The sequence below is a fragment of the Xiphias gladius genome, chromosome 17 (assembly GCF_016859285.1).
Source record: "Xiphias gladius isolate SHS-SW01 ecotype Sanya breed wild chromosome 17, ASM1685928v1, whole genome shotgun sequence".
NCBI classification, from domain to species: domain Eukaryota; kingdom Metazoa; phylum Chordata; class Actinopteri; order Istiophoriformes; family Xiphiidae; genus Xiphias; species Xiphias gladius.
Genome location: NC_053416.1, coordinates 25097107 through 25120138, shown reverse-complemented (window position 1 = coordinate 25120138; position 23032 = coordinate 25097107). Strand labels below are relative to the sequence as shown.

The 23032-nt window shown below is 37.8% G+C and overlaps 1 protein-coding gene across 1 annotated transcript in view; it reads right to left on the bottom strand.

Annotated features, from left to right (window-relative positions):
• Positions 1-23032, bottom strand: part of LOC120802689 (protein turtle homolog B-like) — a 144672-nt gene that overhangs the window by 84563 nt on the left and 37077 nt on the right. Inside the window, exon 2 of the mRNA XM_040150765.1 lies at positions 19494-19685. Coding sequence (XP_040006699.1) covers positions 19494-19685 — 192 coding nt within the window. The remainder of the gene's footprint in view (positions 1-19493; positions 19686-23032) is intronic.

Here is a 23032-nt window from a genome sequence, read left to right as displayed (position 1 = left end):
GATGAATAAGGGCGGCTGTTTCTGCGCCAGCAGCCTCTACTTTCTATACAAATCCTATGAAGTTCAGTGTTGACACCGCTCAACATCCTTGGAGCAAAGCCACCTCATCGTACAGCGCTCACAGTGCTTTCAGTTGATAGTAGTTCAACATTTGGAACACCGCCTTATGTTATCAAAATTCTCAACAATGTCAATGGCGGAGGAAAAACTGATCCTGACTGTCAATGACAACCAAGTTTTTTACGATCTAAAACTGAAGGGCTACCATGATCAATACTAGAAATTAAGAGTTTGGAGGGATGTTTCCACATCTTTAGGGATGTCTTTTGAGAGTCTTTTGTTACAATCATATTTCTAATCAGTTAGCTACAGTTTTGGTTAGCTAACAAGTTAGTTTTTGTAACCTAGCAACAATAAACACTTGAGAGAAGCGTTCTGAAAACAAGGTTATGGGCGCTGTCAGCGCAAAAACAGCTGCCTGTGGATACAGTCCCTAAAGCAAACAGGATGCACTTGATCACAATTTGGAGTACCACAGCAAAGGGTCTGAATACTTTTGTAAATGAGAGATTGCAGTTTTTGAATTTTTAATACATTTGTAAAAAATTTATAAAAATGTTATCCAATTAAATCTACAACACAATAACGAATGCAAAAAGTGAAGGGTCATAATGCTTTCTGAAGCCATGGCATATCTGTGTCTGTAGCTAATTATTTTACAAAAACATCTGTATTTAGATTCATACACCTTCACTGGAAGTTCTGGACAGCTTCATTTTTAGTGTTAATTTGTTTATACTCCTTATATATACTGTATATGTGTAAGTTTAGCTGCTGACGAAATATTCAAAATAATGTAGTATCTATAGAAGTTTTTAAGACAGTCCCTAACTTATTTCTAAACAGATTTGTGGACATTCCACCACTGTAAAGAGTGAGTTCTCATGATTGTAATAGTGTGTTCGATGTCTGTGTGTTTCAATCTAACAAAGTTATGACTCTGAGAAGAAGTGATAGGACGTCTGTGGTAAATTGTGTCAATCCAACCCAGTTTCATGGCAGTTTGTGAAATAGTCACAAAATTGAATTTATTGATTTGTGAACATGGACACAAATTTTCCATTTTTTTGTGACACTCAAATGTATTTCAATTGGTCTCCAGGAGGTGTGTAGGGTGGACCAAAAAACCGATTAATAATGCTGGAGTCACTACAACTCGATATTTTACTGTCACCATAAAAAAAAAAAAAAAAAAAAATGTAAATCAATACATTCAATTTCATGACTATTTCACAAACTGCTGTGAGACTGGGTTGTAAATGCAATTACAATTGTTTGAAAGTTGTGCTGAGTGTCACAGAAAAAAATCGAAAATTTATGTCCATGTACACAAAATCAATAGATTACATCTTGTAAACTGCTGTGAGAGTGGGTTGGTCAATCTTGTAATAGGTAAGTGGGGAAAAAAAATATATAACCAAAAAAATTCAGATGTTGTTTGTATCTGTTTACAGCACATTATCTGGTCATACCCAAATAATGTATTTCCCTAACATTCTCTAGTTTGAAGTAATGTTAAATGAATTCTTGCTCTTATGTGTACAATTTTCTGCACTTTACGCAGTGTATAATTATTAATGATAGGTCATCATTTCATATCGTCCACCAGAGATAACTTGGAAGTGGGTTATAGCACTTGTACTTGCATTACTTAATTTATGTACAAAACGGAGATTCATCCTGCCAGTTGGACGATTGACAGACTGTCCCTGTAAGGGCAGGCGTGTGTGGATCCAAGTGCAAGAGAGAGAGAGTCAGGCAGAAGTGCAATGTCCAAAATCCAAATCTTTAATCCGAGAGACGTAGCAGAGGTCAAAATACCAGGAGTCAGTTAAACCAGGCAACAAGGCAGATCAGGAACAGGCAGAATCGAGGGTCACGAAAATACCGAAAAAACAGATCATACACAGGGAATCAATCAGGACTAAATGCGAGAGAGCTTGAACACAAGGGTAACAAAGATAATCTGGCAAGGCATGAGAAATGAGTCGGGGTTTAAATACACAGAAAACAAGACACAGGTGAAAGACATTAAGGTGGAGACAGTAATCAAAACAGGCGGGAAAAACCAGGAAGTAAAACAAACAGTAACACAACAGAACCAAGACTTCAAAATAAGACAGGAAATGCCAAAAAAATGAATACAGATCCTGACAGTCCCTTTGAGTAATAAATGGAAACAAATGCTTGACAGTGTGGGGATAAATTAAATTCTGTATGAGCTAGTAGTGTCAGAGGTACCTTTTACCAATATTTATGTTTAGATGGATCAAAATAATCCACCACATGATTTTTGGAATCAACAGCTAAAATTGAGGATCTTTTAATGCGCATTTAAGATAGAAATGAGGCAAATGGGCAAGATCGATGGTATTTTAAATTCTGTCTTCTCTTTCTATGTATATACAGGAAACAAAAATGCATACTGCAATGCCAAACATCACCATATACCAAAACAATGATAATGATCTATACTATATTTACTACCAGTGGCTGACGTGACCTCCATGCTTTGTGACTTCTAAGATCACATCCTAGTCAATTAGCACAGAAAGCCTCTGGTGTTGAGTCAAACAACAGTGCTATGATGCTTTCTGTTTGCTTTCTGCAGTGTTCATTATAGCTGAATACATTTTTTCACTAGCTAGAAAGTATCAGTCTATTTTGGATTTGATAAATATCATTTATCATTTACCTTACAACCTGTGCTTGTGCGAGAAGTTTTAAGGTAAGTAAACAAAGGTTAGAGAAAAAAGAGTCATGGTCAATCTAATGGTACTTGCATTGTGACACATCAGTTAATTGCATAGTAGGTACACCGAGGTGCCCAAAATATTTTGTGGTTCAATAATTTCAACTTTTCAACAGCAAGCAATTTTAGAACTGACATATAATGCTACAAAAATGCATTGTCTACCAGATTAACTTAAAGGCTGACAATATCCTTCATTGTTCTTTTTGTCAACGAATCCCATTAAAAGACCAAAACCAACCGTCTCTCAATATCCTCTGACTTCTGTACGCTGTACATGGCACTCAGGCCCACTGGTTCTTACTGAAGACGTAAATCATCAAAGACTTCTCACAAATATATAGTTTCAACATCATACACCCAGGGTTTTCCCTGGATTTCTGGAGGGCTTAGGCACTGTGATGGTTTCAGGGGTGGTGGGGTTTGGTCAGTTTGTTTGGGTATTAGGCATTGTTAAAATATGCATTTTCACATTATTTTGGACCATTATCATTATCATAATAATGTTTTTGTGAGTATAAATAAAATTGGTAAACAAGACTTACAGTGAATGGATTTGGACTGCAACTTTCTCATCCTCCCATTGCCAACTGACGATGTAACAGCATTTGGTTGCTATAGGTTGGAATTCTGTAGACAGCTCACTTTCCCAGTGGCCATTGTCAGCTGACTGAGTTACTTTAGTCGATTCCTCTCTCACGCTCATTCCTCTGACAGTTAACATTTTTCAGACTTCAATCTTTTAGAGCTCATCATTTGTGACAGACTTAATTCTCGTGGGCCGCCATATCCGTGGGCCAGTGAACCGTAAAAATATCCATAAAGTTTTTATCGGCCCTGTCAGTGACTTTACTAGTAGTAATAGAACCAGAGATATTGACTTTTTCATTCCATGCATTCTTCTTCCTTGTCAAAATCTGGTGCCTACAGTTACCCATAATCCTTTTGGATTTTGGGTAATTAACCTTTGTTACCTGTACCATGTGAATCCACAAGCAGTCCCGGTGTTCAGAAACATATCTAAGGGTCACCAGGATATCATTTGACAGAGGGAAAACAAAGGGACGTTCACCCTCAAAAAATGTATAAATGCTTCATCTAAGACTTCTAACTTTTCCACTGGGCTTTATCCTCAGTCTTACTATTCCTCATCTACTGTAATGTGATTTCTAATTCAACTCAAGACGATCCACCAAATTTTTATTTGATCTGCAGTTTAAGCAGACCTGGTTATTAGCACATCAGTACAGATATGAACACTTCTGAGAATGAAGACTAACAGAAAAATGAGCAGAAATGTCATATTACACACGTGTCACAAATCTTCAATTATTTCCTTTGTTAGAATTCTGTATAATGACACAGGATTTGCTTCTCACAAAGTTTAAAAGCCACAAATGCACAGGACATCAGAGCAGGTTGACTACATTATGGCAGCAGTCCACTGTAAAACATTTAGTACTTTTAGAAGAGAATAAACCTGTGAAAGACATGGCTTTACTGTGGTTGAACAGTGTATCTTCTAATCAAAACCATCTTTGTGCCAGACTTTTAGATTTGAAGCATGGATGATGCCATCACCATGCAATCCAGCCCTGGCAGATTTAGTAACTATAGCAAGGAAGCCTAATTCAAAGCTATGGTACGTGTAGTTTTTATTTATTTAAGGAAAACTAAACCATGCAGAGACGTTTTATTGACAATCTCTTGATAAAATTGGTCAATTAAGTCCATTCTTTCACTGCTGTACCCTGTGGAGCCATGACAGTGTGTCAATACGTTGTTATTAAGCCTTGCGAAGGAATTTTCCTGTTAAAGGTTTTAATGCACTCAATTCATTAGCAGGGTTATTTCGCAGGCACACATAAATCTCTGGGGAGGAGCCCCAATTTTTCAGGAGCCAAGAATCCTCTGTAACCTCTCACTGTACATCACAAGTCACAACCCCCAAGCTTTCAGTAGTAACTAGGGATGGGAATTGATAAGATTTTATTGGTTAGAATGCCATTATCAATTCTGCTTATCAGTCTGATTCTTTATTGATTCCCTTCACGATATCTGATAAATTTTCTGTGTGGAAAAAAATTAGGACTACACAGGTTTTCATCATCAATAGAACTGTTTTATTATCTCCGCGTCTGAACACAGTGTAGAAACAGAGTAGGAAAAAGGCATGCATGTAACTTAGGTGGGCAAAAGCTCTGCTGTTTAACCGCTGTTTTCATTTACAGTGTCCCCCACAGGTTGAAAATTTACTTGTGGAGGTGTTTCCTAAACGCCTTACATGCAGGCTATCAGTAGACGCTAGCAGGGCGACTGTACACAGAGAAGCCTCTAGTCCCCACTTAGTTACTGCAGCGCACGCAACTTAGACAGGTGTGGGTCCAAAAATGTGTTAGCTTGAAAAGAGTGAAAGGCATTCTATTGTAACATAACCAAGTGATTTGATCTATTTAATTGGGTCTTAATCTATCTGGGAGTGCCGCCCAAATAGAGACTATGTATGGGAAACATTGATTTAGGTTTTCTTAGACAAAGAAATAATCTGCCAAGCCTTGTGCGTAGAGTGTCATATACATGGAATTCCTGGAATTTAAGCCCATGTTGCATAGAAAGATGCTTCTGCATATTGCTGGTGTTTCCATCCTTACTTGAAATGACCATTTTACAGACATTCCATTGGGGTGGCTTGATCTCAAACAGAAAGGCAAACTGGCAATAGGAATTACCTGCCAATCAACAAGCAGTGTTTGGATGAACGTTTGTGTGATTGGTGTGAGACAGATGCTCTCTCAACCCAAATGGTCAAGGCAGATGGCATCCCACCATGAGCTAGGTTGTGTTCAACCTTTCTACCTGTTTTTTTCCCTGCCACTGTTGCCAAGTGCTTGCTCATGGAGGAATGTTGGGTCTCTTTAAATAATATTATAAAGAGTACAGTGCCCTGAGATAATCTCTGTTATGATTTGTTCTATATAAATAAAATTGAATTGACTTGACTTGACTCATCGCGAAGATAATCAAACAGCTGATTGGATACTTCTCTGTACCGTAAACTTGGAATGGTAGTTACAACCATAGACTCAGGTAAGCAAATTGCAAACCATTGATAAGATAAACCTCAACAGTGAATTAATGAAGTATAAAGTTTTTTTGTTATGGAGTAACTCTTGTGGATGTTGATAATAGCAATAGCAGATAGAGAAAAGACATAACTAATGTAACTTAATTTACAACTAAAAAAAATTCTAACCTGGCTAATGTACATAGATATTCATGTACTGAATTAAGTTACTTTAGTAAGTGAAGATAGTTAGTTGACATGACATAAAGATACCTTAACTGAACTAACATCAGTATCTAATGTGGCTTGGTAGCTAAACAAAGTTAGGCTGTTCTCACACGTAATGTCTTTTTCTGATGAAAACCACTGGTCAAAGCGTTTGCTGTTCCAAAATGCAGTTAAGAATGTCCTTTGTTACCATAACTTATACTAACCAAGAGTTAACGTGAGGCTAGGTTAGGCTAGGTTTCCTAGTGAGTGAAATAAACATATATCACCAACAAGAACCTTAGCCTTTCGGTTTTACTCAACAAATGAATATTGATGATACAGTTTAACTGTCATGTTATATATTTCACTGTGCTCTTATTTGAACCTAGTTTCTCCACTGCTACCTCTTCCAATTTTGACATTGCTCTGGGACACGACAGGTCTCGCTACCCCTCTTGTGATTGGTCAGCTGTCAAAAAACTGCTTGATGTAGGACATTTTTTCCTGAGAATTTCAACTTCTTTCAACCAAGAATAATGACGTAAGTATTTCAATGTTTATTCTTCCTATGTGTTCAAGCTAAGGTAATCCACATATATTTTCATTAAATCTCAAACATGATATTTCGTGAAATGAATAGACTTTTGATTAAAAGTACAAAAAGTGTTGCCAGCTTTCTTTAACAAATATAGTAAGGATAATGGTTGAAAACAATCTGAAAAACTTTAAAAAAAAAAAAATTTATTGAGACACTTTTTGCTGTAATTTCTGGTTGCGCTGCTTCTGTTCTCTCGTCTGCTCTTTGTGTTGGGGTTTCACCATGGGCCGGGCTCAGGCAGCTCCTCCACGCACACACACACAGTGATAGCAACAATGAACCAGGTGAAGGGAAGATAATGTGTTACTTGAGGCTAATAGGTGTTTTTTCCCGTCGACTGCATAATTCCAGCCAGAGGTTTTGGAAGAATAAGTCCAAATGGACTTGGTTTCAAAGCTGCACTCCACAGCTTTGGTATGGGAACACTTCTGATTTAAGCTGAATGAGAGAGGAGAGCCCATTGACGCAAGCGAGCTGGTATGATGACTTTGTTTAAAAACAGTGGAAATAAAAAGTGGCAATACAACTAACCTAAAAGCTCATCTAAAACATAACCATCCCATCCAGTTTTCTGAACTGGGAACAAAAACCACAGTCAGACATGGAGAGGGACCTTCCTGACAGTTGGCTATGCCTTTGCCCAACAGTGCAAGTATAAACATGACAGCATGAAATGGGTCACGCTCCAAGATAGCGTAACTCGCTATATAGCCAAAGAGATGCAGCCATTCAACACGGTCGAAAAAACAGCATTTAAAGAAAAGTTGCAAACTTTTCACAGGCAGTACGAATTGCCGAAGAAAACATACATCTCCCAAACTGCTATTCCAGCCTTGTACAACAAAGTGAAAGACATTCTGAAGGAGATAAAAGACGTCTCCTTTTACTCTGCCACTACAGATGTGTGGTCAAGCTCAAATGGCCAACCTCCATTTGGTTGTGTCTCAGGTTTTGGACAGTAAGAAGGATCACAAAGTGCGTGCCATGGCACTACAGTATGTATGAATGTAATTCCCGTAACGTAATGTACAAAACACTCAGATAGCATTTCCTGGGTTTGAGATGCCAATGACCAGCTGAAGTTAAAATGGTAAACAACAGACAGCAGATCATACCAACTATCACAAATTAAAATTAATTCTGTGAATAACTTGATGAAAGGCCAAAATTAAACTTGTCTGTTGTCTGGTTAATGTGCATTCTGCAGCCAATGTCTGTACATATTCAATCAACATTTAGGTAGATAATAATATCAGATTGGACTCAGCACTGAATGATACCCAGTATTAAAGAACGTGGATCAGGATCAGTGCCAAAAGACATCCCAATTTAGGCATCCCTAACTACTATCTTTACACAAAAGCTCTTGGACAGTTCCCGACCTTAAGTCCTTTGCGCTGGCAGTTCTAAGAAAATTTATGGTGCACTGCACGATTCAAATTATATGCCATCATCTCTGAGTTTGGTTTCCTCATAGTTATCACAGTGTTACACAAAGGTCTGCAACTGTGAGCAAAAACTATATTTTTTCAAAAGTGGTGATAGTGTATAGAAGCTGAATGTCACAGACCTTCAACTGTTAAAAAAAAGTAAGTACATTCTCACCACAGCAGGCACACCATTTACTATTGCAGTAGTTCTATTCAAACATTCCTGCAAGTAGAAATACGACACAAGGAACTCTTGTGTGATTTTGAAGTTTAAGAAAGATGAACTGCATTGTGAAGTCACCAAAGGACTTTGGTGGCATTTAAAGAACAACCCACACTCTCTCTGGCCTTGTTTTGTATCCATTCTTCATTAACTAATTTCAGCAGCAATTATGTCATTATCACACACCAAACCCAGTGTGGGCAAACTCCATGAAAGTCATAAGCAATCTTGTCCAATGTAAATTAAGTAGAGCAAAACCCCTACAACAGTAACTGATAATTTCAAAAAGCATCAGGTTATTTCTTGTAGTGAGGAACATGTACCTACAGTGGCTTCAGAAAGTATTCAGACCTCTTCCCTTTTTGCACACTTTATTGTGTTGTATATTTTATTTTGAATGGATAAAATTGCCATTTTGCCCTCTGCACATAATAACAATATACAAAGTGAAAAAATGTTTGTAGACATTTTTTGCAAAAATATTTAATATCTTTTCATCTCTTGTTTACCAAAGTATTCAGACACTTCGCTGTGGCAATCCAAACTGTGCTCAGGTGCATCCTGTTTGCTTTAATTATCATTGAGATGAGTCCGGAACTTGAGTGGAGTCCACCTGCGGCAAGTTGAATTGATTAGACATATGATGGCTTGCTTGGAGTTTGCAAAACAACATTTGCCGACTCTCTGGTCCAGTGAGACAAAAATTGAGCTCTCTGAGCAGAACTCTAAAAACTATATCTGGTAAACAGACTGGTAAACTGCTCATCACATTGCAAATACCATCCCTATGGTGTAGCATGGTTGTGACGGCATCATGTCGTGGGGGGGCTCAGCAGCAAGGACAGGGAGTCTGGCCAGAATTGAGAGAAGGGTGAATGCAGCCAAATGCAGGTCCTTGAAGAAAACCTGCTCCAGAGTGCATGCAACCTGAAACTGGTGTGGCGGTTCCCCTTTCAGAACAACAATGACCCGAAGAATACAGCCAAGACAATGCTGGAGTGGCTTCAGGACAAGTCTCTGACTGTCGTTGAGTCGCCCCGCCAAAGCCCAGACTTAAACCTCATAAAACATCTATGGAGAGACCTGAAGATGGCATTTCACAGATGCCTCCCATCTGGTCTGGTGGATCTACCGAGAAGAATGGAATAAACTGCCCAAATCCAGGTGTGCAAAGCTTGTAGAGATTTAGCCAAGAAGACTCGAAACTGTAATTGCTGCCAAAGGGGCTTCTACAAAGTACTGAAGTGACGGTCTGAATACTACATTTTGGTTGTTGTTTTTTTTTTTATAAATTTACAAACATTTCTAAAAACATGTTTTCACTTTGTCATTATGGATTATTGTGTAGATTAGTATGTAAAATGGCAATTTTATCAATTTAAAATGAAATCTACAACATAATAAAGTGTGCAAAAAGTGAAAGGGTCTGAATACTTTCTGAAGCCAATGTGACCAAACCAACATGACACTAACAAGCTTTAAAGAAAAGTGATTCACTGAAGGACTATGGATCAAATAATTGTAGAACTGAATCAAGAAATTGAATTTCTGAAAATCAATTTGCAACTTTCTGAGTGATGAATCAACTCTGAAAAGGTGTCACAGGTCTCACAACTAGGTCAAGTCTCACAGCTATTGTAATGTTGCAACTAACCTTAGCATGTATTAACATTTTTTGACCACACATTTTTCTGTGAAAAACACAAGGATGTCCCTCACGCTGACCTCTGCCTTGCTCTATGCATTGCCCACATACAGTATGTAACAGGCCTGACACACTTGGCCAATTCATGAAAGGAATACAAACCAACAAAAATTAAAATGTTTCTATTCCCTGTAGGCACTTGGTAAAATAAGTATTTGGTGTTTTTCTGCTTTTATTCATGTAAGTCACATTGTTACAGCTGTAAATAACAGCGATAAGCCAATGAAAGCCAGAAGAAAAGTGAATACAAGCAAATAGTAAATTAACTATCAATTACTATGTCAAAAACTGCACTGATGCAAAACTGATACAAACATTTTTTTATGTATATGCAACAAAAGAATTCTAGCTGGAGGAAATTCCGAATCAGATCTTATTCAAAACTATCTTCTTTAATTAAAGAAATAATGACGCTATAAAAAAAGGAAAAAAAGGGTTGGAAAGAAAACAGCTTTTAAGTATAAATCTCCCCCAGCATGTAGTGAAAGTGTCACTGATCAATGAGTTGAAGTAAATACAAATATGTTATATATTAAAGTGATTAAATGCAGTGGCATATGCATTGTTAAGTGGGTAAAGTGAATTCATACAAGAACATTATATTAATGGAAGACATTATTGTATTTCAGCTTTCAGATTTAAAAAATCTATTAAATATTCTTTTGATGGGTCTGCAAAATTAGAAATGATAGAATTCATAAAGTAATTAAAATTCTTATTTAAATGCCTGTTCAGTTCACAGTTGGATTATACAATATATAACTGCCCAGCCTGACCTGTGTCCACACAATAATGTTACAAGTAAACAGAACAGTATCCCTAAGGCAGCAGATCAACACTCAGCAGGACTTTTGTTCATTGCAATAATTATAACACAAGTCTAACTGTTCATCCAACCTTGTTCCGTTCAGTCACTGTAGCCCTACTTCTTGTCTCTTCTGTCAGCTTCCTGAAGTCAACACATGGCCGTCTGTCACAGAACTCCACTCCTCATGACTGGCATTAACTGTGATAACATATGAAGACTTTCCTTCTGGCATGAGTTGACTTGCTACTACTGCAATTGTGCTCATCAAAGGCAATGCTACTGATATAATGTAGGCTCCACAGGCTCTCATGGGAACGTTTTATATTTATTTGTCCTTTATAAGTACAGTATGAACCCTAAAGAACAACATCTTTTTGATTGTATTCGTGTTATAAGAAGTTTTCGACGAAGCAAGCTAATTTAAATGCAAGCTCAAAATATTCTTGATAACTTTTACAGAAGAAGGGCAAAGCAGGTTTATTAGCTTCAGATAATGTCTGTTGGGGTAAGTTATTTTCAAACTTCACCATTCTTCTGAACTAGCTAAGAGATCTTCCATGATGACTGGGGACATTCAACAATGTAATCTTGGACTTCCTTCAATTTCTTTATTTTGTTCTCTGTTCCTCCATCTCCAGTTTCATCTCCATCTGCTCTCCGCACTTTCACATGGAAATGTTTTATATTTGGTCTGCCACTTTTACTCTCAAAGATGTTTTCCCCCTCTTCCTCTCTATAAAAAATAAGACAACGGCTTGTTTGAGACCAAAAGCAGATGGGTATCTAGGAAACGGTGCCCCTGTGGTTGGCTCGACTCATTAACCCTCGACATCTACAGCGGGCACAATGTGAGCCTCTATGTATCTCATCAGCTCTGACCATGACCTGTGACTTTATTCCATGATGTAATGTTATGTTAACATTGAGGCACAGTGGGAGGGTGGTGTCAGCATGCATCCGGCTATAGAAAACACATATATTCCAGTACTGCAATTTGAAACAGAGAGATAAATCATCGACTCACTAAAGGCTAAAGCTGAAGATGTGTATAGTAGGACTGGAAAATGGAAAATGTAGCAAGCTATGACTGCAACAAGAGTTTAAGACAGCACAAAGACCGAGCAGAGGTGGAGCACATTGTCCCTCAAGACTGGTCAAATGTTTGTTATTGATCTGTAGTAACTGCAGTAGTAATTGTTTTTCATTGCTTCAAAGCTTTAATACCGTCCAGCAATACATAATTGGCATAAAACATTATTTACTATACAGTGGCTTCAGAAAGTATTCCGAACCCTTTGCACACTTTATTGTTTTGTAGATTTCATTATAAGCCGATAAAATTGCCTTTTTTGCCAATCAATCTAAACTCAATAACCCATAATAACAATGTGAAGACATGTTTTCAGAAATATTTGCAAATGTATTAAAAATCAAAAACTGAAATCTCTCATTTCCAAAATTAAATAGAGGTAGAAGCATCTTTGGCATCAATTACCAGCTTTGCACACCTGCATTTGGGCAGTTTATCCCATTCTTTTTGGATAGACCTCTGATGGACCTCTCAAGGTCTGTCAGACAGGATGGGAAGAATCTGTGAAATGTCATCTTCAGGTCTCACCACAGATGTTCTACAGGGTTAAAGTCTGGGCTTTGGCGGGGCAGCTCAAGAACAGTCAGAGACTTGTCCTGAAGCCACTCCAGCATTGCCTTTTATTGTCATGCTGAAAGATGAACCATCACCCCGGTCTCTGGTTGCATGCACTATGAAGCAGGTTTTCTGACAGGGACCTTGCTGTGTTTGGCTGCATTCATCCTTCCCTCAATTCTGACCAGTCTTCCTGTCCCTGCCGAAGAGAAGCACCCGGTAGCATGATGCTTCCACCACCATGCCTCACCATAGGGATGGTATTAGCCAGGTGATGAGTAGTGCCTGGTGTTGACCAGACATACAGTAGTAGTAGTACAGTAGTTCTGCCCAAAAGGTTCAATTTTTGTCTCATTAGAGAATCTTTCTTTCCCACTCTCCTCACTTGCCACTCACCCATAAAGACCTGATCGATGGAGTGCTGTTGAGATGGTCATCCTTCCGGCATGTTCTTCCATTTCTACAGAGGACTTCTTAAGCTCTAATAGAGTGAATGTTGGGTTCTTGGTAATTTCCCTGACCAAAGCCCTTCTTGCCCAGTTACTCAGTTTTGCCAGATGGCCAAGTCTAGGAAGAGTCCTGGTGGCTCAAAACTTATTCCGTCTTACACTTATTGAGCTCACTGTGCTCCTGGAAACAATTTCTAAAGCTTTGATTGTTCTCAGGAGCAAAGTGAGCTCAATAATTGTAAAACTTATTCCATTTTACAATTATTGAGCTCACTGTGCTCCTGGGAACAATCCAAGCTTTAAAAATTGTTTCATATCCTTACCCTGATTTATATCTCACCACATTTACATCAAGGAGGTCTACAGAGGTCTACAGACATGGACTGTGAATTGTGGGCCCTTACATTCACAGGTGCTTGCCTTTCTATACTATGTCTAATCAATTCAATTTCCCACAGGTTGACTCCAGCCAAGTTCTAGACACATCTCAAGGATAATTAAAGCAAGGTCGGTGTACCTGACCACAATTTGGAGTGCCACAGCAAAGGGTCTGAAAGCTTTTGTAAATGAGAGATTTCAGATTTTGATTATTTTATAAATTTGCAAAAAAAATTCTAAAAACATGTTTTCACTTCATCATTATGGATTATTGAGTGTAGATTGATGGTTAAAAATTGCAATTTTATCCATTTAGAATGAAATTGACAACACAACAAAGTTTGCAAAAAATGAAGGGGTCTGAATACTTTCTGAAGCCACTGTAACTAAAGAATACCTGAGAGATAGCATCTGTGCAGCTTTGAATGTGTTCTTCTCATGAACCTAGAGTGGATTCCAATGGCCAATTAAATTTTGGATCTGGCTCCCAGTTGGCAGATACCTGGATTTGTTAAGCTGTGACGCTAACAAATCTCTTACTGAACATTTTAGCCATGCTAGCGTTATGACTGTAGATATGGCAAGTCAGTTTGCTATATGACTTAGTCTGGCTCCTACAGACTTTGGTGATCTGACTATTCCTCAAGTGCTTCTGTAAGGTTGACATTTGTCATTTTGAGTGAAATGTCTCAACAGCTATTGGACTGACTATCATGACATTTGGTACACATATTCATGTTTCCCTCAGGATGAATTGTAACAACTTGTGATTGGTGACTTTTCCTATAGCACCATTAAGAGTTCAAAATTTAAATTTTTCTAATTTGGTTTCATACTTTCTGTTTAGTGCTAATTAGTGAATGTTCTCATGCTAAATGGTTAACTTAAGAACGTGAACACTGAAACTATCAGCATGCTAGACATCAGCATGTTAGCATTGTCATTGTGAGCTTGTTGGCATAGCGCTCAAAGCAACACTGTGCCTAAGTACAACCTCATAGAACCATGGCTGTAGTCTTGTTTATCATATTATATCAGCTGTCACTAATTGAGGCTAATTCCATAAAGGATAAAATGAAAATTTTGGCTGTTGTCATGCTCAGAGAAAGCTGCTGTCAGTACTCTGGAAAAACAATATTACTCTATGAATGTGAGTGGACTGTGTTTTTCTATAGTTGAACAAGACTAACAGAATGGAGAGTCTTCTCCAGAGAAATTACCTGGCTCTGTGATGTCAAATTACAGGACAATCTCCCAGTTAAATTTCCATGTCAATATTTTAAACTCAGTTTAAATAGTTTTGCACAGGGGCCTCTAATTTGGAGAAAGTGGAAAAATAAGATGTAAAAGTAGTAGCTACAGTTGTTAATTCAATCTGTCAGATACATGTTGGTTCAACATTTCATAATTTATGTTGTGATGTTATGATGTTCATCTCATTTACTTGTTGTACTGTAGCTACAGGTTGTGCACATTATTTGGGCTTACAGTACACTCAAAACAGTACACATTCTGGCTTGTCAGCTGACAAAAGTTGATTACACATATTTAAAATGAATTTTTCAGGTTTACATATGTATAACTATAATTACATGAAAATGTTGAAAGCTGTACGTAATGAGATTCCATAAGGGATTCAAAAAGAATTCAGATCATATAGGAGAAGGTAATATTGGACTAAATAAAATGCTACTGAATCCCAATCCTATTTGAGTCTAGCCTATGTATGCTAATTTGAGAAAGATTTGCTGAAGCTGAGTGGAGAGTTAGTAATTAAAATGAAAAAATCATGACATGAACAGTCTGTTATCTCAGTCCTCAGTTTCCATTTCTACTATACACTTTGGCTCATAACCACTTAATGATCTAACACTTAATGATGTAATTGTCGCCTTCTACAGGGACCTTGGATTACATTCATATCCTATGTTCTTTTTATTGTAGTCAGGACTCTGTAACCATAGCTTCTGAAATTCAGCAGTCTTTCCTGTCAGGTATTTCTGCTCAGTGATCTTGTCAATGAAGACAAAGTGTGTGAGGATGCAGAAAGATTATAAAAAGGTTCTGTTTTTTTGTCACCATCTTCTAGTCTGTCAGACTATTCATCTTCCTGCTGTATGAGGCAGGTGGGATAAGAAGTGTAAGGGACACTTAAGAAGGCAACCTTCCTTCAATCAGCTGGCTTTCAAACAGATCTAGAGATGAGTTTTTTCCAATGTCAATGGCAGAAAGTTTCTAATTAGGGTAAACCTATTTTTCTACCACATTTGAATATTTGCAACTTGTTATACATTGTTAATACAAAAGGTCGGCATGTATATATATTACATAAACATATAATTACAGACTAAATGTGGATATCATATTGTATTTGAGACAATGGGACATAACATCCCAAATCAAATTTAAATTTTTTTCTTTAATTACACAAAAAACTTGAAAGAGACTACCTTCTCTTGTTCTGAGCGTTTGGTGATATTAATCTTAACGACAGCTAAATGATTACCACATAATATCTTCTGATCTACTAACTACAAATTAAAGTGTTCCAATTCCAATTCTAAAATCCTGCAAAGCCATGCTGATCGGATAATCACAACACCAAAGCATCTGAGAAGCAGTGTGTGGAAGTATTTATTAATTACCAACAAAGATATGGTCAACTTTATATAACAAAAAAAACAAGTGCCTTTATCTACATCAACAAATCTGAGGATTTAGCCATTAGCTTGCCACGCAAGGGACAGCAGAGCCACCAAGAAAAGGTGGAGCAAACGTCAACCGTACAACCTGATCTGACTACCTTCTGACGACACATAGTGCAGATGTATGACACCACACAGAAAACTATAAGCTCAATTTTTTAGTGTGGTAGAGACAACAAGGAAGATTATGGAAACACCTTACACCTTACACCCAAAGACATCTAAGGGGGGGCGTACTATTCAGCAGGCCACCACGATTCCATTTGAGCATTCTCATGTGTTGAACTCTCGATGATGTGCTAATAATTTCTGAAAGGAGGTACAGGGTCCCCTTTTGTAAGAACAATCGTTAAAAACATTTATTTGTCCTTCTACCAGTTAAACTTGGGCAACTCCTGGAGCACAGACAGAAAGATAGAGACACTCAGATAACTTCAAGTTTTCACTGATCATGTGTTTGTTTGCTTATAATTTATTTACTAAAGTGTGTGTGTTTTGAGATGTATGCCAAGAATTCTTGTTGTATTTAATGTAGCGAATGGTTTTGTTATTTTACGCTAGTGTTTGCACGTGTTCTCATTTAATGTTCTTATTCAGTGTGTTTTGTTGTGATGCTTGGTGTTTACACAGCAATTCCCTTAATGCGGGAAAATTTTCTGATATGGAAGACAATAACAGTAACCTTGACCTTGACCTTGACCTTGACCTATACTGATTGGTAAGACAACCTCTCTGACCGCCAACGGAAAGACATCGCTGGCCACACATGATGTGACAGTAAACGCTCAGTGTATCTCAGACTCAGGTATTACGCTATATGCGTAGCATTCAAATTGATTCTAAAAAATTACATGTGAGTGTGAATTTGTTCGAACTCACCTTTTTGAAAAAGTGATGGTCCTATTGAGAATAAATTTTATGATTCAGGATGACTACATTTTTATTTCACAACCTTAGACAGGGATCCCAATGATGATCAGTCAAATTATGTAAAACAATATATTTGTCTCAGCTAACATGATGAATCCATTGTTCAATCCTGTTTTCTGCATCAAAAAAATACATTAAAGATTAGACTGTATCTTTCTACCAGGAACCTGAAAACTGTTATTCTTCATCACCTGTTGACTGGACCTTTGTAACTTTCTGCTCTCTGACATTTTAAAGAAATCTCAAGGTTTTAACTGGAACAAAGAAACAAGACCATATTACACCAATTCTGGTATCCCCGCAATGGCTAATTGTTGCTTATCAAATTGATTACAAAATCTTACTAGTCTACTAAAGCCCTGATGGAGTTAGTCAGATCCTCAGAAGCTTCTATTTTTGTTATTTCAAGATCTAGACTCAAACATAAAGATGAGAGAGCTTTTGCTGGACACCAGGGCACTCTATCTTCTTTTAAATCAATAGCTCTTCTTTCAGTTTGGTGTGGTAGCTCAGTGATTTATTTCTAAGTTTATTGTTTATTGTTCAAAAGTGCCATATGAATAAAGTTTGGCATTATAGGTTTTAGTTGTTAGTAGGTAATTAGTCAACATCTGTGTTGAGTTTTGTTTTTCATTATATTTTATTGGCCATTTTAATTTGAAGTGAATGCATGCAAGTCTGTCTGAACATATAATTGGGTGATGGCTATCATTGCTAATTTTTTAAAGCCTATATGGATCAAGGAATAAGATTAAAACAAAATAGCATCTTCTCTAATGATCATTAAATTGTTATAATCATATAACACTCAGAAGGGTATTGCAGTTTAACTTTTACATTATCCAAAATGTGTGTGGATGCTAGTGGCATTGACTCGTCCTCAAACCGGGGAAACTCACATTTAATTTGTCATGACATGAATGAATGCATGATAGAAGCTCTTTGAGTCAAACACATACCAGAAGGGGGGGATTAGCTCTGAAATTCAGTGATCAGAGGAAAGGAAATCAAAAGCAGGCAAGAGGTGCCTCCCCAGCAAACTTCACATTGAAAACAACAGATAAATAATCTGAGGTGGAAAGAGCTCCAGCCTCCAAAGGTAAAGTCATCTCATTAAAGCTGCTTACATTTGTTAGTAAATATATTTATTTTAGTCTACATTGGTAAGCACACCATTGATCAAAGAAAGCACTGTCAAGAAGGTGGTGATGAAGATGGGAACTATAAGTGGGCAAAAATCTGATTCTATGAATAAAGATGTATGGACAGCAAAAGACTCAGTTTGATCCCCTGCTATAGTATCACTGGTTTTACTCAGACAAATATGAATAAAATAAATCTAATTTTGGAAAATGTTATAATTGTAATAGATGCAACAATTGGACAAATTGTAGAATTAAATAGCTCTACTTGTCATGAAATGTTCTTGTGCTCATCACAATTCTAAATGAATCCAAGTAGCTGCTGAGAGGTCCTATGAGGAGTATAATATAACCACTACATGCTGTGTAGCACAAAAACAGAGCCAAGTAGACACATATTACTGAGATAAGGCATGCACATTATGCAAAAGGCAAAAGAAGCCATTATGATGTTTGGTTAATAAGAAAGCAAAACAGGTGGGTGCCGGGGTTGTGGAAGGAGAAATCGGCACAAGCAGTACCAGCAACAGAAGCATGAACAATCAGAAAACTGAAGCCTTTACACCGTGTAAATTAAGCAGGGTCACTCCCCATTCTCCACTTTGTTCAGCTGTGGGAGTGACGGGGTAAGAGCCTAAATGCCAAATACCACTCTCAGTACATACTCATAATGTAAAACCAGTGAAAGAAAGGTTTGAGGAAAGAAATATTTAAGACATTAAAATACTATACTAATAATAGTTTGTGTCTGATATGTTTTTTTCAAGAAAAAGTTGAGTTATGTAGAAGAACATCTTAAAATTACATCTCCTCCCCTCTCACTGAAAAAGAACCTATGCATATATATATATAATATTGTTCATTTCCAAATTTTAACTGCTGGACAAAAGATAACCCCTGCTTTACCAGAGAAAAGTCCACTCTCTGTGTAAGTGCACTGTAGACTTCAAGTTTCCACATCACACTTGTGAAGTTGCATACTGGACCATTAAATCATGCTTGTAGGTACACACTTTAATCTCAGATCTTAGGTTCAGATCTCAGACAGAGAAACTTTCCCTGTCAAATGTACTGCCAAACTCTGCACTTACATCATTCTGCACAATGAAAGTCAGTTATCAAAGTAAAGTTACAATGAGCCCATTTTTCAGTGGAGTGCAACTTTAAATAGCAACTTAATGAAGTTAAACCATTTCTTTTGTTTATCTTCACACGTCACTGCAGTGATGTACAAGTGTCCTAAAGGGGTTCGCAGTATACTGTGGCATCATTGTTGGGTGTTGTAACAGGTGCAACAGAACACACTTCTGACCAGACCAAACCAGACCAACAGACCCAAAAACATTTTCAACCAGAGATTGCTTTTCAGCCTGGTATCAAGGTCACTATCTTACCAGCATATTCTGGATCCACGTGAGGAGGGTAGAAGCGAAAATTGATGAAGAAGGGGATGGGCATTCCATACTTGAACCACTCCACCACATAGGGCTGCCCGTTCAGGGGGTGGGACACGTCGCATCCCAGGATGACGTTCTCTCCTGCACGTGCCGTCACAAACTGGGGCTCCTCTCGCACTCCGTGGGCACCTGGGGAAACAGTATGCACAGGTCAGCCTGGTCAACAATCCCATGTGATCTACAGTCTATGGATCACAGTCCATTTTAACCCTAGACATATGAGCTACAGATGATAATGTATAGGAAAACAATGCTTCAATATTTAATGTTAAAATTAAATATTTAAGAGTGCAACTGCTTTTGTATATTTCACATGATTACATTTAAATTTCAATCTTTTCACATTTTGCTGACACTCACATTAATGCCTGTACAATATCCCTGTAAAAACAACACAAACAGTATGAAAGAAAAATATGTAAAGGCAGACAAATGTGATTTTCTATTCTCATATAGTGTGTCAATAAGCAGTAAAAATATCAAATTACTGTTATTTTTAGAGCGTTTGAGAATTTCTAATCCTAATTCCAAGTGGTGACCAAAAAACCTACACAAGTTTTCTAATATTGTCAAGTCCATATCAACAACAGTTAGCAAATTAGTGTTTTGCTTAAATGAATAGATGGGAAATGTGCTTATTCGCTTTTTGGCAATTTGTGGTAATTACAGATCTTAAGAGCCACTGGTAGGTGGATTATGTTACCTTTGGAGAGCCTGGCTAGCTATTTCCCCTGCTTGCAGTCTCACATTTAATAGACATATAGTGAGATATCTTCTCATCTAACTCTCCATCATAAATATTTCCCAAAATGTCAAACTATTCCTTTAAGGACACTTGACAATGGTCTAGTATTTTTAGCATCAGGAAAAGCCATCTGTTCACCTCCAAGTTTCCATTAGATTAACAGAAATGCCAGCGTGCATTTCAGAAATGGTCGGAAAGAAATATAGAGAGAGGGTCTTTAGAAAGCAACAGAAATTCACCTAGGAAGTGAGTGTGTGTGATAACACAAACATGCTGAGCAACAAGTTCCATCAGGATGGCAAAGAGTGCTAGTGACAAATCCAATACAGAGCCAAGGCCAATGGGTTGGGAAAAGCATGTTTAACGGTACTTGTAGACACATGCATGTGATCTACTCGTATCTCAACAGAAGCTTTTCAGCTCATTCATTTGACAGACTGTGGGAAGACAAAAACACGTGACAGTAATGCACCTGATGTTCAATAACATCTGGACCTTTGACCTTTTTCTAAAAGAATTCACTCTGTTAGCTCAGTGATGGGGCAAGCCCAATGGAACTGTGTATCTATGGGCTAACTACTGGACATCAACATCGATCCCAGGCTAATTACTATGTAGCCTGGCTTTATGAGCAGAAACCTGGTGCAGTAGCATTTTACCAGTCGATACAGCTAATCAGATGTACTCAATGCTCATCCCTCTGAGGCCTGAAAGGAAGCCAGGCAAGCAGATAGGTTCTCCTGCACACAGATGACAGCCTACTGCCTGCCTTGTCTCTCATTAGTGAAAGCAAACAGTGTAAGGCAATGTATCAAGTTGTGTTCATCTATTACATCTTCAAATAACTAAGACGAGGACAAATAACTCACAACTTGAGTCAGTAAGAGCATATTCAGAGACTGACCAAAAGGACTGGAATAATTTATTACACTGGAGGTCAGAAATAATGAGCCGAAAGATTAGCTAAAACTGTTCTTACACCCAAGTGCAGATGTTTCCAAACCACTGGCTGCCTAGACAGAAAAAAATATTTAGAAACCTGTGCTATGGAAAATGATTAGCAGTAGTTAGGTTTCATTTATACTTAAGGGGCTACGCCATTCTTACGGTGGCTATGTGTATTGTAAAGCTTGACCAATACTGCATCAATTCTTATATCAATATTTTTGAGCTAAAAAAATTAGATAACCATATACAGTATTGTGCAGAAGTTTGGACACTAACAGCAAAGTGAGGATGTCATCAAATCAATATTTGCTGTGAAACCCCTTTGCCTTTTAAACAGCGCCAGTTCTCCTCAGTACATCTGCACACAGTTTATCAGGTACTTGGCAGGTAGGTTTTTCCAGCATGTTGGAGAACTTGCCCCAGTTCTTCTGTGGCTTTAGGCTGTCTCAGTGTCATCTGTCTCTTCATGTAATCAGGCTGACTCCATGATTTTGAGATCAGCATAAACAATATAGTGTATACAACAACAATCTTGATATGGATCCCTATATGGTGACTGAAGAGATACCACATGGGGAGTGCAAGAACTGTGATTGGTCAGCTTGGGCTGCTTGTGTTTTCTGCCACGACCATCCAATGCTGGTGGAGATTACTGAGAGTGAAGACAACATGAACCAATCTGAGAGAAGGCTCTATTATCCTCTCGTTTTCAGTAACACACATCTAGCAAAGTCCTCTCCAATGTAAACCTGCATGCAGCAACTGCATGGAATACTCCTATATTCAGTGAGGAAACAAAGCAGACCTTTTCACCATCACTTGCATCACAAAAGAAATGAAAAAATGTATACACAATTACTGTGGGAAAAACAATTCAAGCATGATATGGCTTGATCATGGATGATACAGTACATCTGTATAGAGCTGTGGTGGAGTGTTTCTGTCAATTGGTCGGTTGGTTGGTCCCAAACTGCCTGATTAATTTGTATTGCCACAAGAGTCAGCAACTCTTCCTAAACATGTTAAGTAATAAAGGTAAGCATTTTAAATGCAATATAAGCAATATAGGACAAGAGAGCAGACTTTACTGTATTCACATGAAAACGATTACTGTTGTTGGGATTATCAGAGAGAGATACGTCAATATTGTCCTACAAATGTTTCAAAGTGTACAACACTGGGACATAATGGCAGAGAAACAGTATTTTTAATGTCCAACATGACGGGCAACTGTGGCTCAGGAGGTAGAGCGGGTCATCCGCTATCAGGAAGTTCGGTGGTTCGATCTCCAGCTCCTCCAGTCTGCATGAAATGTCCTTGGGCAAGATACTGAACCCCAAATTGCCCCTGATGTATCATCGGTGTATGAGTGTGTGTGTGAGAAAGTGCTGTATAAAAAAAAGCAATGTATGAGTGTGTATGTAAATGGGTGAATGTGGCATGTAGTGAAAACCGCTTTAAATGATTGATAAGACTAGAACCATTTACCACTTACCATGAATAGAAATAATGGAAGAATAACAAAACTGACCCAAAGGACGTTCATTAAATCAGTGTTTTCTTAATGTAGCACAACGTGGGAAACTGAGCTCTGGACAGTGAAACACTGGAAACATTTTTCATTTGAAAATCAGTGCATAAGTTGGATCTAAAAGTTATATTGAGGCTGTGGTATCTGGATAAATTAAAAAAAGGTTGTTATTCAAATTGTTCATCACAATACTCACTGACTCAACTGTTCAATAGAAATGTCTTATTGTCATAATGGGACAGTTACCATACA